This window comes from Pyxicephalus adspersus, chromosome 3, assembly GCF_032062135.1.
Source record: "Pyxicephalus adspersus chromosome 3, UCB_Pads_2.0, whole genome shotgun sequence".
Lineage (NCBI taxonomy): Eukaryota > Metazoa > Chordata > Amphibia > Anura > Pyxicephalidae > Pyxicephalus > Pyxicephalus adspersus.
The window spans coordinates 7274500-7286770 of record NC_092860.1 but is presented as its reverse complement, the minus strand read 5'-3'; the positions used below and the strand labels follow the sequence as shown (position 1 = coordinate 7286770).

Below are 12271 nucleotides of genomic sequence, written 5' to 3'. Positions count from 1 at the left end.
ACCCTAGCAAAATTATCTTAAATTTTTGGATTGGGGGTTGGAAACCAAACTTCATTTTAATTTATAGAGTTTCTATGTAATTCCATTGAATGACGTTTCCTCTCCCCCTTCTTAGTACCATCTATGGGGGCAGCTTCTTAGTGGTTACATTTTTCAATTTACACAGCATCAACATATAAATTGCTGCATTCCATTTATGTGGCCTTTTTTTTTTTTTCTTACAAGAGCCGGCTTGAAGCTGAAGATAGTCGGGCTGTTTATGCTTCTGCTGAAGGAATGAGATTGTGAAAATACCCAACAGCCATAGGATTTACTGATGGCTCAGAATAAAAATTCTTACTTTTATGTCTGCGCAAACAACACAAAAGAAATGACGTGTTTTGTATGATAAATATTACACAGTATAATGTGTGGAAGACACTGTATTTTTTTTTTCTTTAAAGCACGGAGTAGTCATCATGTTGAATTACTCCCAATGAGATACTTCCCCATCTGTTTCCGCTTTATGATTAAAGTTACACGAGAACAAAGTAATAACTAAAAGTAGTCAGTCTTCTATCAATACTAACGTATGCATAGGGGAGGCATGTGCATGGTTTATGTGTATACACATTAGGCACGTATGCTTATTAGCACAAAGAGTGCATTAAGTGGCTGCAGTTTGGTACTTAAATCAGGAAGATGTGGTCAAGAGGTTTAATTGTTGTTTAATCAAGCACTAACTGTTTTTATTGGGGAGATGCTGTATTGAGATATTAAAAAAGTTTTAGCTAGGCTGCTGCTTTAACTCTCCAACTTCCCCGAAAAAATTAATTTAATTTTTCATTTTGGTAAGGTCTTGTGGTAGAAAGCTGAATCAGATAGAAAAGGCATTTCTAGGCAAGGGGTGATGGGTATATGATTGAGTCTTTCCCGCGGGAAGTCTAGAACAAAATGGGACCCCATAATGGTGACAAATCCCGGCCTTTGTAGTCGTCGGTTCTCAGTTTGAAAGAGAAATGCTTGCACAAAAGGTCAGGCTTTGAAGCGGGAGGGCGCTGAAGTCGCGAGGGCTCAATGACTGTTTCAGGAACAGTAGGATAAGAGGCGGATGTGATTGAGCAAGTGAACTGCGGCAGATAAATACTTCATTGTAACGTTGGTGATTTTAGAAGCTGCTTTTAGAAAGCACCGAGTGAGGGTTATGCTGGTTTTATAGCAGGGGTCACGTATTTTTAGCAGGTTGATAACCAGTCCAATAAATAATTAGTCTTGCATATATTGAGAGTATTTCCCCTCAATATTGGCCAATGAGATTATTAAAATAGGAAACACACCCATGCAGCATGCAAAAGGGTCTGATATTTATAATCCACTGCAGTTGGAAGCAGAACTTGACCTCTCTGGACTAAAAAGCTAAAGAAGGTCAAGCACTTTTGTTATAGAATGACGGTGTTCTGTCTCTGTTTTGCGATTGTCTCCTACATTGTCATATAGTCTTCCAATTAAGTTACCTTTTATACCCATGTTAGGCAAACGTGGTTGTGGTCCACCATTGTCACCATCAGCAGAACCCTCCCCCCCAAATGCCATGCAGCCATTGCATGTGGACGAAGATACCTGCACAGATCAGCAGCATTGAGACATACCAAAGTATGAAAAGAATAAAAAAACTAGTATTTTGTTTGGGTAAAAAAGCAGTTTTATGATACAGACCAATATAGAAAACCGTGTTTTTTATTTGGGGTTTACATTTACATTAAAAGAATAGGTGCACTTTTAAATAACACCTCATTTCTGTTTCACCCTTCTCATCAGGAAGGCTTAAAGGACAGGTGTATCTATGTACAATTGTCTTTTAAAGTGGAATTTATGTAAACATTTTCTGTTGGTTTTAATAGATTTGCCACACAATTTTTACTTAAAGAACAGAATCTATTTTTATACATGGGTACTTAATTTTCCACTGTGATCCTTTATTGTACAGAGAGAGCAGTAAATCAGCTTTAAAATTGCATAGTAAACAAACCAGGACAATTCTATGTTACGGGAGAATGACAGTGAGTGCCTTTCCTTACAGTTCTTCATCTGAACAGGATATCGGGCTGCTACTACCACTCATGTACTGTGACATAGGGGGGAATGGTTTTTTAGGACATTGTTTTGTGTAAGGCAAGGGTCCCCAGTCCTTGGTCCGGGGCCCAGACTGTCTGACAGCTGGGCCACGAGAGCATGGACAGAGACCAGCGGTGGTCTGCAGCTCTGGCTGTTGCACCCTTCAGTGGTGTCAGGAGAAGGACCCCGCTTGGGGGGGCACACCGGCCAGAGCCGCAGACCATGTCTCCATCGCAGGCTCAGGGCGGGTTGTGTCTTTGGTCTGGGCCTGCAGTGGAGGAGGGAGCAGTTCTGGCATCATGACGTCACTCTGGGGGATGTTTTTTCCACTTGGTTGATGCGCGGGGAGCCGTGTATCAACCAAGTGGAAAAAACATCCCCCAGAGCTCCAAAGGGAACCACTATAGGTATAGGAAAAGGAATCGGCTCCCTCAGGAAGTAGTTTCAGCAACTAATATTATTATTATTATTATTATTACACACTATTTACATAGCGCCATCATATTATGCACTGTACAAAGTCCATAGTCATATCACTAGCTGTCCTTCAAAGGAGCTCACAATCTAATGTCCCTACCAAAGTCATATGTCATTAATATAGTCTAAGGTCAATTTTTGGGAGAAAGCCAATTGACCTCACTGCATGTTTTTGGGCTGTGGGAGGAAACTGGAGTACCCAGAGAAAACCCACACAGACATGGGGAGAACCTGCAAACTCCATGCAGATAGTGTCCTGGCCGAGATTCGCACCTGGGACCTAGCTCTGCAAAGGCAAGAGTGCTACCTCTGAGCCATGATGCTGCCCTATTACTAACTGCTATAGATTGCTTTAAGAAAAAGCTGCATGATTTCTAAAAGCACAGAATATAACAGGGTATTGGGGTGTTAAAGTAAAGATAACTGAGACTCTTGATCCAGGGAACATTCAATATGCCAGGTTTTTTTGTCTTCCTCTGGATCATTAATGTCCATATGGTTTTATATATGGGATATGTTTATTTCCGTAGTGGTTGAACATGATAGACTTATGTCTTTTTTCAACCTGACTTACTATGTAAGGTATGACATTACTTTGGAATAAGGAATACTAGTAAGGAATGTACTGCCATCCTAATAAATCCCCCATATTCCCAAGTGCTGCCCACTGAGACAAATGCTTTTATCTCTGGCCTTTCATTCTTTACTTTGGGGCTCCCTTAGAGCTGCACAGCCTTTCCCCCTAAATTAGACACTTTACACAGAAAATGCTCCAACCTTCAATTTCTATGGGATATCCTGGTCATGGTGACCACCAGCATTTACCTGGAGTACTGATTATTCTCATAGGAATGAATGGGTCCATACCATGCATGTGCAGTATGAAGCTGACTTTTTCGGAAAGGTGTACAGCTCTGAGCAGGGCCACACAGTGAAGCTGCCCTGGTACTTTAGAAACTTTGCCTAGGCTGATACTTTGGCCTTAATCTTCTGAACATTTCCTCAGTCACCATAATGATGACATTGCAACATTGGAACTTTGTAGCAAGTAGCATTTTGGAGTCATCAATACAGACCGGCAATGTCAGATATACATGGACAGGATTTACATGAATGTGTTATCTCTGAGCTGGCATCTTAGATGATGACCCTGGATGATGCTGGGGCAATTAAATGCCTGGAGGTATCTTACATTACATTAGTGTGCAGGTAACATGAAAACGTATCTGCTGTTTGCTACATTTAAAGCTTCTGTATGTAAGTTGGTTTCTTGTCTTATAGTGCTGCATTATTACATAGGGGGAACCTGGCGTTGTGGTGGGCACAGAGATCTGAAATTTGTTTGTAATGCTAATCCCTCTAGCAGCCTCCGTCTTCTACTAATTAAATGTCTTTAATGGGTGTACGATAATTGCACGGTAAAGGTCAGTGTAACCTTTGCTTCTCGGGTTGGCGTGTGATTCACGCTCCCCTAAATGGCCTTATGTCACTGTGCCCAGACTGTGTCACTTCAAGGTGTCCCCCCCCAGCGTGACTCATATTCACTCTCCCTGGGGAAGGTTTCCTCTACATCTCATGTCAGCAATAATAGCTTCATATTAGCGTGTTTTATTATGGGACTCCTGACTGTAATGATCTCTGCTAGAGTCACTTAGTTACCCAAATGTCACGGAGCCAATAAAATCATCTTGCAGCAGATGCTAAAATAACAGTATATGCTTTTTTTTTTCTTTCCATCTATCTCCTTCAATATTTACCTCTCCCTCCCCATGTATCCATATCTCTCACTCCCCCTACACATCTCTATTTCTCTCTATCTCTCAATATCAATCTTACAATCTCTCTCATATTTTATATACTGTATTTAACTGCCCAAAAACAACCTAAAAAGTCCTGGGTGGTACGCCCAGCTAAAAGGGCCTGGGGAAAACAGATACAGATATCCATCTTTTTCTGTATTTTCTCCCCACATCCCTATTTCTTATTCCATATCTATCTCCACCATCTGTCTATCTCCCCTACCTATCCATATTTCTGTCTCTCTAATTTCCATATTCCCATTTCTTCCTCTTTCCCTATATATATTTATATAATATATTACTCTGCCATGCAAACCAGAGATAGACAGATGTGAACAGAGCTGATACAAGTTCACACATGAATGAATAACTTCCCACAAGCTCCATTTTGGTTATCAATCATATAATTCTCTATATAATAAAACCACACAACAATATTAGAAGCTACATCAGATGTTCCTGTAGTGATCCTGTCTTCAGATTTTTTTTTTTTTTTTGTTAAGTACATAGTAAATAATGTGTAAGTGTAATACTTCTGGGTAGTGTTCCCTCTCAGAGACCACAGAACTTCCCCTGACAATGTTTTTATCGGTATAGAAGAGCACCATCTTTGTCTTTATTCATGGTCACCATCCAGTTCCTGAAAAGAGATGGGAGAAATATGTAAATACAGCTTCATGTGCAGTACTTGCCGGTGTCCCCAATTGTTTGACACAGCCTCAACTTTTGACTTTTGGCTTTTTTTTCTGGGCACTAGGAAACCGGTGACTAGGGAAATGTTTTGCAATTGATTGCAATTGAGTAAAAGGTTGAAAAAGTTCAACCACCAGGGAACTAACATATCCCACATAAAATCCCTATAGACATAGTTGATCCAAAGGAAGTCAAAAAATGACCCTGGTACAATTTGCTCCAACAAATTCCTTCCTTCCTAAAGTAAAGATAACAGTTTCTGTTATCTTTACTTTAATACCAAGATATATTCTGTGCTTCTAGAAAAGCACAGCATATCTCAGCCTGGGTTGAGTCACTAAACTGGGGCAAGAGAACAAATTTAATGATATAAAAAAATTATACTGTTGCTGTATATTGTATCATGTCTGGAAAGTATTTATAAAGAAAAAGAACAGTGTAAAATTGCAGTATATGTTCATGCAGATTCATAAATTAATTGGCAGGTCAGTTGTACTCTACCATTCACCCACTGGACAATCCACACTACCAATGAAGAATTCTTCAGCTTCTCAGAGCCCTGTCATTAGCAACCGCTGATTTGTGCAGCCGAAATTAATTGCTAGCTAAGGTGGATCTGAAAGTCAAAAACCCACGTGAACCTTAATATTGTAACTGTAAGGAATTGATCACTGTGGGTAATGGGACCCCTGGCACAATATGGGCACATAATTTACAATGTAATCTACATATGGCATTTCAAAGTTTCTTTCACACTGATGACATTCTAAGTACAGAAGTATAAAACATAATTATTATCTTTTTTTCCTTTCCAGAGGGGCTGGCAGTTGGCGTAGGCTTTGGTGCCATTGGGAAAACAGCATCTGCCACTTTCGAGAGCGCCAGGTAAGTCTGTTTGAGATGTACAAATGTAACATTCCTGATATGCAGCAAAAAATGTGATACTTTGTTACAGGTGGGGAATTAAATGCTATTATTAGAATTATTTTAAGGGTTCAGTGAAGAGTTTCAACTTAGCTTAAAGCCATAGATGTTGTTGGAATGCTTTGACAATCAGATAGCTTTTGGTTGATTTTATGTGAATATGGAATGTATCCAAATAAGCTCTGCATGGGGGACCAGGGTTGGGCGAGATGTCACCAGAAAGTAGAGAAAAAAGGTGCAGGAGCACAGACAGAGAAATAAGGAGAGTGAAGGAGCAGATAGACAATGAGTTATCAGACTGGGGAGGACAGGGAGTAGTGCCAACAAAGAGAGAACAGGGTGAATAATACATTTTTACAGATAATTGCGACCCATAGGTGTACATTAAACAATGTGGCAAACTGGAGTCCATGAGAGGCAGTCCTGTAATATGGATTGAAGTTAGGCTTGTAAACTTGCTGAGTTCCGGGAGTGGGATATAATGATTCAGTCAAAGAGATGGTTTGACGAAATACCAGTTCATAATACCAGCAATGGCAGCTGCAGAGGATATGTTGGAGTCCAGGTGGATAAATCAGTCCAGAGGCAGGGGATGGGAGTGGTAGAGTAAAATATAGTATGTTCAGATCTGGTCCTCTGTCAATTCCCTGGATTAATTCCCATTGCACCAATTTTGGCACTTAGATTTGGGCACGTGACCAAGGTCCCAACGTGACTTTGCCTGTTGTTTAAATAGAAGTATTTGGGCCCTGAATATGGATGGACTGGTAGAGTGAGGTGGTGCAGTGTATATTTAAAATCAGTGATACCAAGGTAAAACATGCACAGGCTTCCTGTGTATGTGCAAGAGGCAATGGTTTAAAAGAAAACTACTAGCTCAGTGCATTCACTAGGTAAAGGCAGGTTCACACCTGCCGCTTGATAGCTCGATTTTGTGCTGCTAGCACAAAGACTCACACGGCGGTGCTTGTCTAAAAAAAAAAAAACATCATCTGCACATTTGACAGCTAGTACTACTTATTGCAGCCCCTATTTATTTTCTATGGGGGCTGCTGCAAGGAGACACTAAGCATTGGATCTCCCCATGCAGCAGCATTTCCTGACATGAGGAAGAGATGAGCATACATCAACCTCACTTCCAGTGGGACTAAGCAGTTAGTGAATGGAGTACCAGAACAGCATAAGCTGAAGAATATTGGAAGTAGAGTAACAATATAATTACTGCTAACATGGAAGTCTTTCCACTCTCAAGGCATTCTCTCCATGGTTTGCTCCTTTGATGCGGACTTTCTGGTCACCTAGTAGTTTCCCTCGTAACTTTGAAGTCAACTCAAAACTTAGGGCAGTCTGACTAGTTACATTGCAGTCTCCCTCAACACATATCATTTTCTTCTGACACGTTTCCAGAAATGGAGAATCTTATTGTTTAATATCACATCTCAAAACCATTTTCCCAGACAGAACCTCTCAGATTTTTCTGCATCCTAAATTACCATCTTCACTCTCATGAACTCATACAAGTTTCCTTCTCGTATGTTAAATCATTCTTTCATTTATTCTTTTAAATAATTTCCCACAGATAAAAAGATAAGCATTAAAGAGAATTCGTCATCAAAATCTTGTTTAATCCCATGGCCGTTTCTTCATGGCTTTGTGTAAATGGAATGTAGATGTCATCTTGCACTGATAGAAATTAGCATCGGTTTCCCGGGCTCCTTTACTTGAAGACTTTCCATACGTTTCGCATGAAATGCTGTCTGGACTTATTGTAAATTCTCTTTGGAGTGTCAATCAGAGAGCGTGGTGCTGTTCACAGGCTAGCGAGGCTCAGAAGCAGCTTGTCTATCCCGTTGGCCTAGAAGTTGTCTCCACGGAATGTTCTCATTTGCTACACTTCATTTCTAAAGGAGTCAGATATAAAGATTGCCCATACATGGTTTGCCACTTCAATTAAAAAAAAAAAATGGTATAAAACCTAAATAATACAAATTCTGCATCCACTGGGAATTTTACATAAGTTGTAGTCAGGTTTCGACTGCAGCCATATCCTGGAAAGCTCCAGGAAGTCTAAGAGTCTAGCATGTCATATATAATTTATGTTACATCCAGCGCAATTAATATCTATATACATCTTTGTAAACTAATGAGCTGCCAATAAATACGTTTAAAATCATACAAGACATTTATTTTCCAACTCAATACTTGGTATCCTACAAATCTGGTGAATTGCCATAGTATGCAGGGATGTCATATGGCATCTCAACATGTTTAATTTTGTTACTGCAACATAATAGATACGTTCATGGGCCTTAAGTGTGAAACTTTCAGGTATTTATTACTTCCCATGTGTTTAACTTTACTCCCCCTGACAATTACATTATCTGCTTTTCTCTCCAGAAAAGACAGACCTATCTTTGTTCAGGCATCTTCCTGGGCTGCCATCTTTTTCCTGGACTTGAAATGCAGGCTCAGGAATGACAAAGTCCTGTAAATCCCAGCACTCAAAAATATCTGACACGGATTAGCCACTGTTCATTCTCTCATGTTGTAGCTGGTTACAGATTTACAATATTGCAGTCTGATCACTGAGGGTGAAGAAAGAAAGGACTAATTTACATTACCAATAAAACATGGCAGTGTTCATGGCTCCCCGGGTGAGCAGCACGGAGGTTAGCACTCTGTTCTTTGCTGCTCTGGCTCCCAGATTTAAAAATCGGCCAGGACTTTCTGCATGGAGTTTGCCGGTTCTCTCCATCTTTGCACGGGTTTCCACTCCAGTTTCCTCCCACATGCCAAATATTTGCAGTTAGGTTAATTGGCTTTGTCCAAAAATTGACCTTGGACTGTATTAAAGACATATGATTGAGGTAGAGCCATTTGATTGTGAGCCCCTGACAGCTGGTGACATGACTATAAACTTTGTAAAGCGCTGCTTAATATGTTGGCCCTAAATACTGTGTAATAATCAAAATACGCCCCTACCTGTTCCTAGAGACCCCCAAACCCCTAGTACACGCTCTTATCATCTCTTGTCTGGACTACTGTAACCTCCCCCTCTCTGGTATTCCACTAACCCGACTCTCCTCCACAATCTATCATGAATGCTGCAGCCAGACTCATCCATCTTTCCCACCGCTCCTCCTCCGCTGCATCTCTTTGTAGTTCTCTCCATTGTCTTCCATTTCACCTTAGAATAAAATTCAAGGTCCTGTGCTTTGCCTTCAAACCCCTCCACAAAGAAATTCTCCCCTAGCCGCTCTCTTCGCCCCTTCAATGACCTAATGCTGACTTGCTCACTCATAACCTCATCACACGCACGGATACAAGGACTTTTCTAGAGCTGCCCCAATTCTGTAGAATGGTCTTTCTCATCCTATTTGACTTGCTCCTACTTTCTGCTCATTTAAAAGAGCGCTCAAAACCAATTTTTTCAATCTTGCCTACCCGTCTTCTTCTGTCTTTTGAAACCGTCGCTACTTCCCACCACTACATATCTCCCCTCCTATTGTATGTTACTTCCCCCACCTTCCAGATTGTAAGCTCTTCGGGGCATGGTCCTCTCCTCCTGTGTCAACGTCTGTATTCGTCTGCCATTTGCAACCCCTATGTAATGTACAGTGCTGCGTAATATGTTGGTGCTATATAAATCCTGTTTTATAATAATAATAATACTTCTGAACTGCAGTGTTGTACTGTAAGCTCAAATATGGTGTGCCACAGGCTCAATATGGTACCTTTGGGTTGGGGACCATTTTTTTTGCATGTGGCTGCTGTGCAGTTCCAGAAAGCAACAAGTTAGTTTTAGAATATCCTGCTGCAGCCGTAGGCAAATGTGCAACCCATGGTGTGATTTTCCACTGCCAGGTACACAGCAGCAGTTTCCTATGCCTCTGGGAGCTTCAGGCTCTATCTCGTGCAGCCTGGTTGGGAAACATTGTTTGCACGTTACCTGACCTGTGGTTTGCCACTTTGTTTTTCCATCACTGGTCTCAAAAAAGGGGTCTAACTCTCTGCCCAAAATTCTACAACCTAGTTTTTTCTGGCCTTTGCAGCACTGGGTTCCAGGATCAAATCTCAGCCAGGACACTAATCTGCTTGGAATTTGCAGGTTCTCCCCGTGTTTGTGTGGGTTTCCTCAGGATACTCCGGTTTCCTCCCACATTTCAAAAACATGCAGTTAAGTTAATTGGCACCCCCCCCCCCCCCCCCCAAACTGCCCTTAGACTGTAATAATGACATTTGACTATGGTAGGGACATTAGATTGTGAGCCCCTTTGAGGGACAGCTAGTGACCTAGACTTTGTACAGCTCTGTGTAATATGTCAGCTCTATTTAAATACTGTGTAATAATATTGTTATTTATGTTTACTGGGTCCTCAACATCCTGCAAGATGGATTACATAAGGGCCGGTGTACATGGGTCTTTAGGGTGCATTTGGCAAGATCGACACATGAATAGTACAAACTGATCTCAAACTGGTCATATGCTAGATATAAGCTATGCAAAGGTTGTAACAGAATAATTGATTGATTCTAAAAAAAATTCTAAAAATTTTACATTAAAAGAAAACTGGGTCTTGCTCGATTAAGTCGATAATCTGGAACATGACTGTCCGAGAAGTGGGCAGCGAAGGGCCACAATGATTTGTATGGCAATACAAGGCAGTCCCAGTGCTGTGATTGATTTCTGAAATATTGAGTGGGTGCAAGGAGGTAAAACTGTAAATATTTCCCCAATGATTTTCCATCAGGAAGATATTGATTGTTTGCAGGGTCAAGCCTACATGCAATAGAATATGCTGAGCATTAGAATGATCGGGTTAATTGGAAGAGTAAAAGGAGATGTAAACCCAATCACCAAATCTCATATTGGTTTAGTATGTTTAGAGAATTTCATAAGAAATTTTCAACTTTTTGTTTCTTTTCTTCAGTTTTTTTCTTCAGTTTTCTTTAAAACAACATTCTGACATTATCTGTGTTGCCCAGTTGTTCTCCTGCACTGTCACTCTGCTGCACAGTTTTTTCTTTTGGAGATTATAATTGATCTTCTCAACTCACATTACAAAGGCCTGGTTGTCACCATCATAAAACCCTGCCATGAGAAATGCCAAGCAGCTATTGCCGCAGTGCATGAGGTTAGGAAATGCAAGCGCTTAGATAGAGGATGCAGGAGATCAGCAGCAACAAAGGATAAAAATCTATATTTAAAAAAACAAATATTGATGCACAGGAGCTTTTAGCAAACAAAAAGCCTCCAATGGCCTTTGGGCTTGCGATGATGGCATCATTTTAAGATCATTCAGAATTCATTGACTGGTCATTTGACCTTCTGTCTTGCAATTGGCCTTTTTCAAGACATTGTTACATTTCTATAGACTTGTATGGGAATTGCAAAAACCCATTTGAAGCAACAAAAGCCTTAACTTGATGGATTTAAAGTCACTAGCAAGTTTCCTTTACAGGTCACTCATTTCCTGCTGGCCTTTGCTTTGTTATTTGGAGAACTGATGACCCAAAAGAAGCGTGAGGATCTGAATAGGGGAAGCTAAAACACCCTTCAGCTTTTTCTCCATTCTTGTTGCATATTTTCCTATCTGGTAAATTCATTATCACCTGGACAGGACATAGGGGATATTATCTGTAAGGAGCCCACATATAGCTCACAAATAAAAAATATTAGAAAAATATAAGTTTGATGCATGCCTTAAGAATGTAGGAGAAGCACTTGTTGGTTTTTGTCACATTGATGATCTGTGATGCAAAACTTTACCAGTCTTTATCTAAAAATGATTTGGGATTCTGAACTATGTTTGCACCATGCAGAACTTTTAGTATGCATTAATATGGGGGAGATCTGTGTACCTCTGCTGCCACCAAGTGGTAAAATCTGAGAACTGCAGCCACTCTTATACATCAGGATCTGCTGCAGCCACTTGGATTGTAGTTAATTGCAATTTAAACTTTACCATTAATTGCAATTACTGCAATCCATTGCAATTAATGGTAAAGTTTAAATTGCAATTACTGCAATCAATTGCAATTAATGGTAAAGTTTGCTGTTTCATCACTTGTAGAAATCATGGGTGCCATCCAGGTTTTCTTTGTTTTTTAAAAGCTTGGCATCATAATAATGAATTGCAGAATTTTCTTCAGAATGACTCTACTGATCATACTATAATTTTTGATGCTGAGACCGCTGACACTACTATACAGCCTTGGTATTATTATTATATAGCAGCAACATATTACTCTGCAGAATGTATGTGTTTATAGAAGAAGAGCAA

The 12271-nt window shown here is 40.3% G+C and overlaps 1 protein-coding gene across 2 annotated transcripts in view; it reads left to right on the top strand.

The window, feature by feature from the left end:
• Positions 1-12271, top strand: part of SLC39A11 (solute carrier family 39 member 11) — a 197809-nt gene that overhangs the window by 170353 nt on the left and 15185 nt on the right. For both annotated transcript variants that reach the window (XM_072403461.1, XM_072403460.1), the window contains exon 6: positions 5879-5948. In XM_072403461.1, the coding sequence (XP_072259562.1) occupies positions 5879-5948 (70 nt within the window). The remainder of the gene's footprint in view (positions 1-5878; positions 5949-12271) is intronic.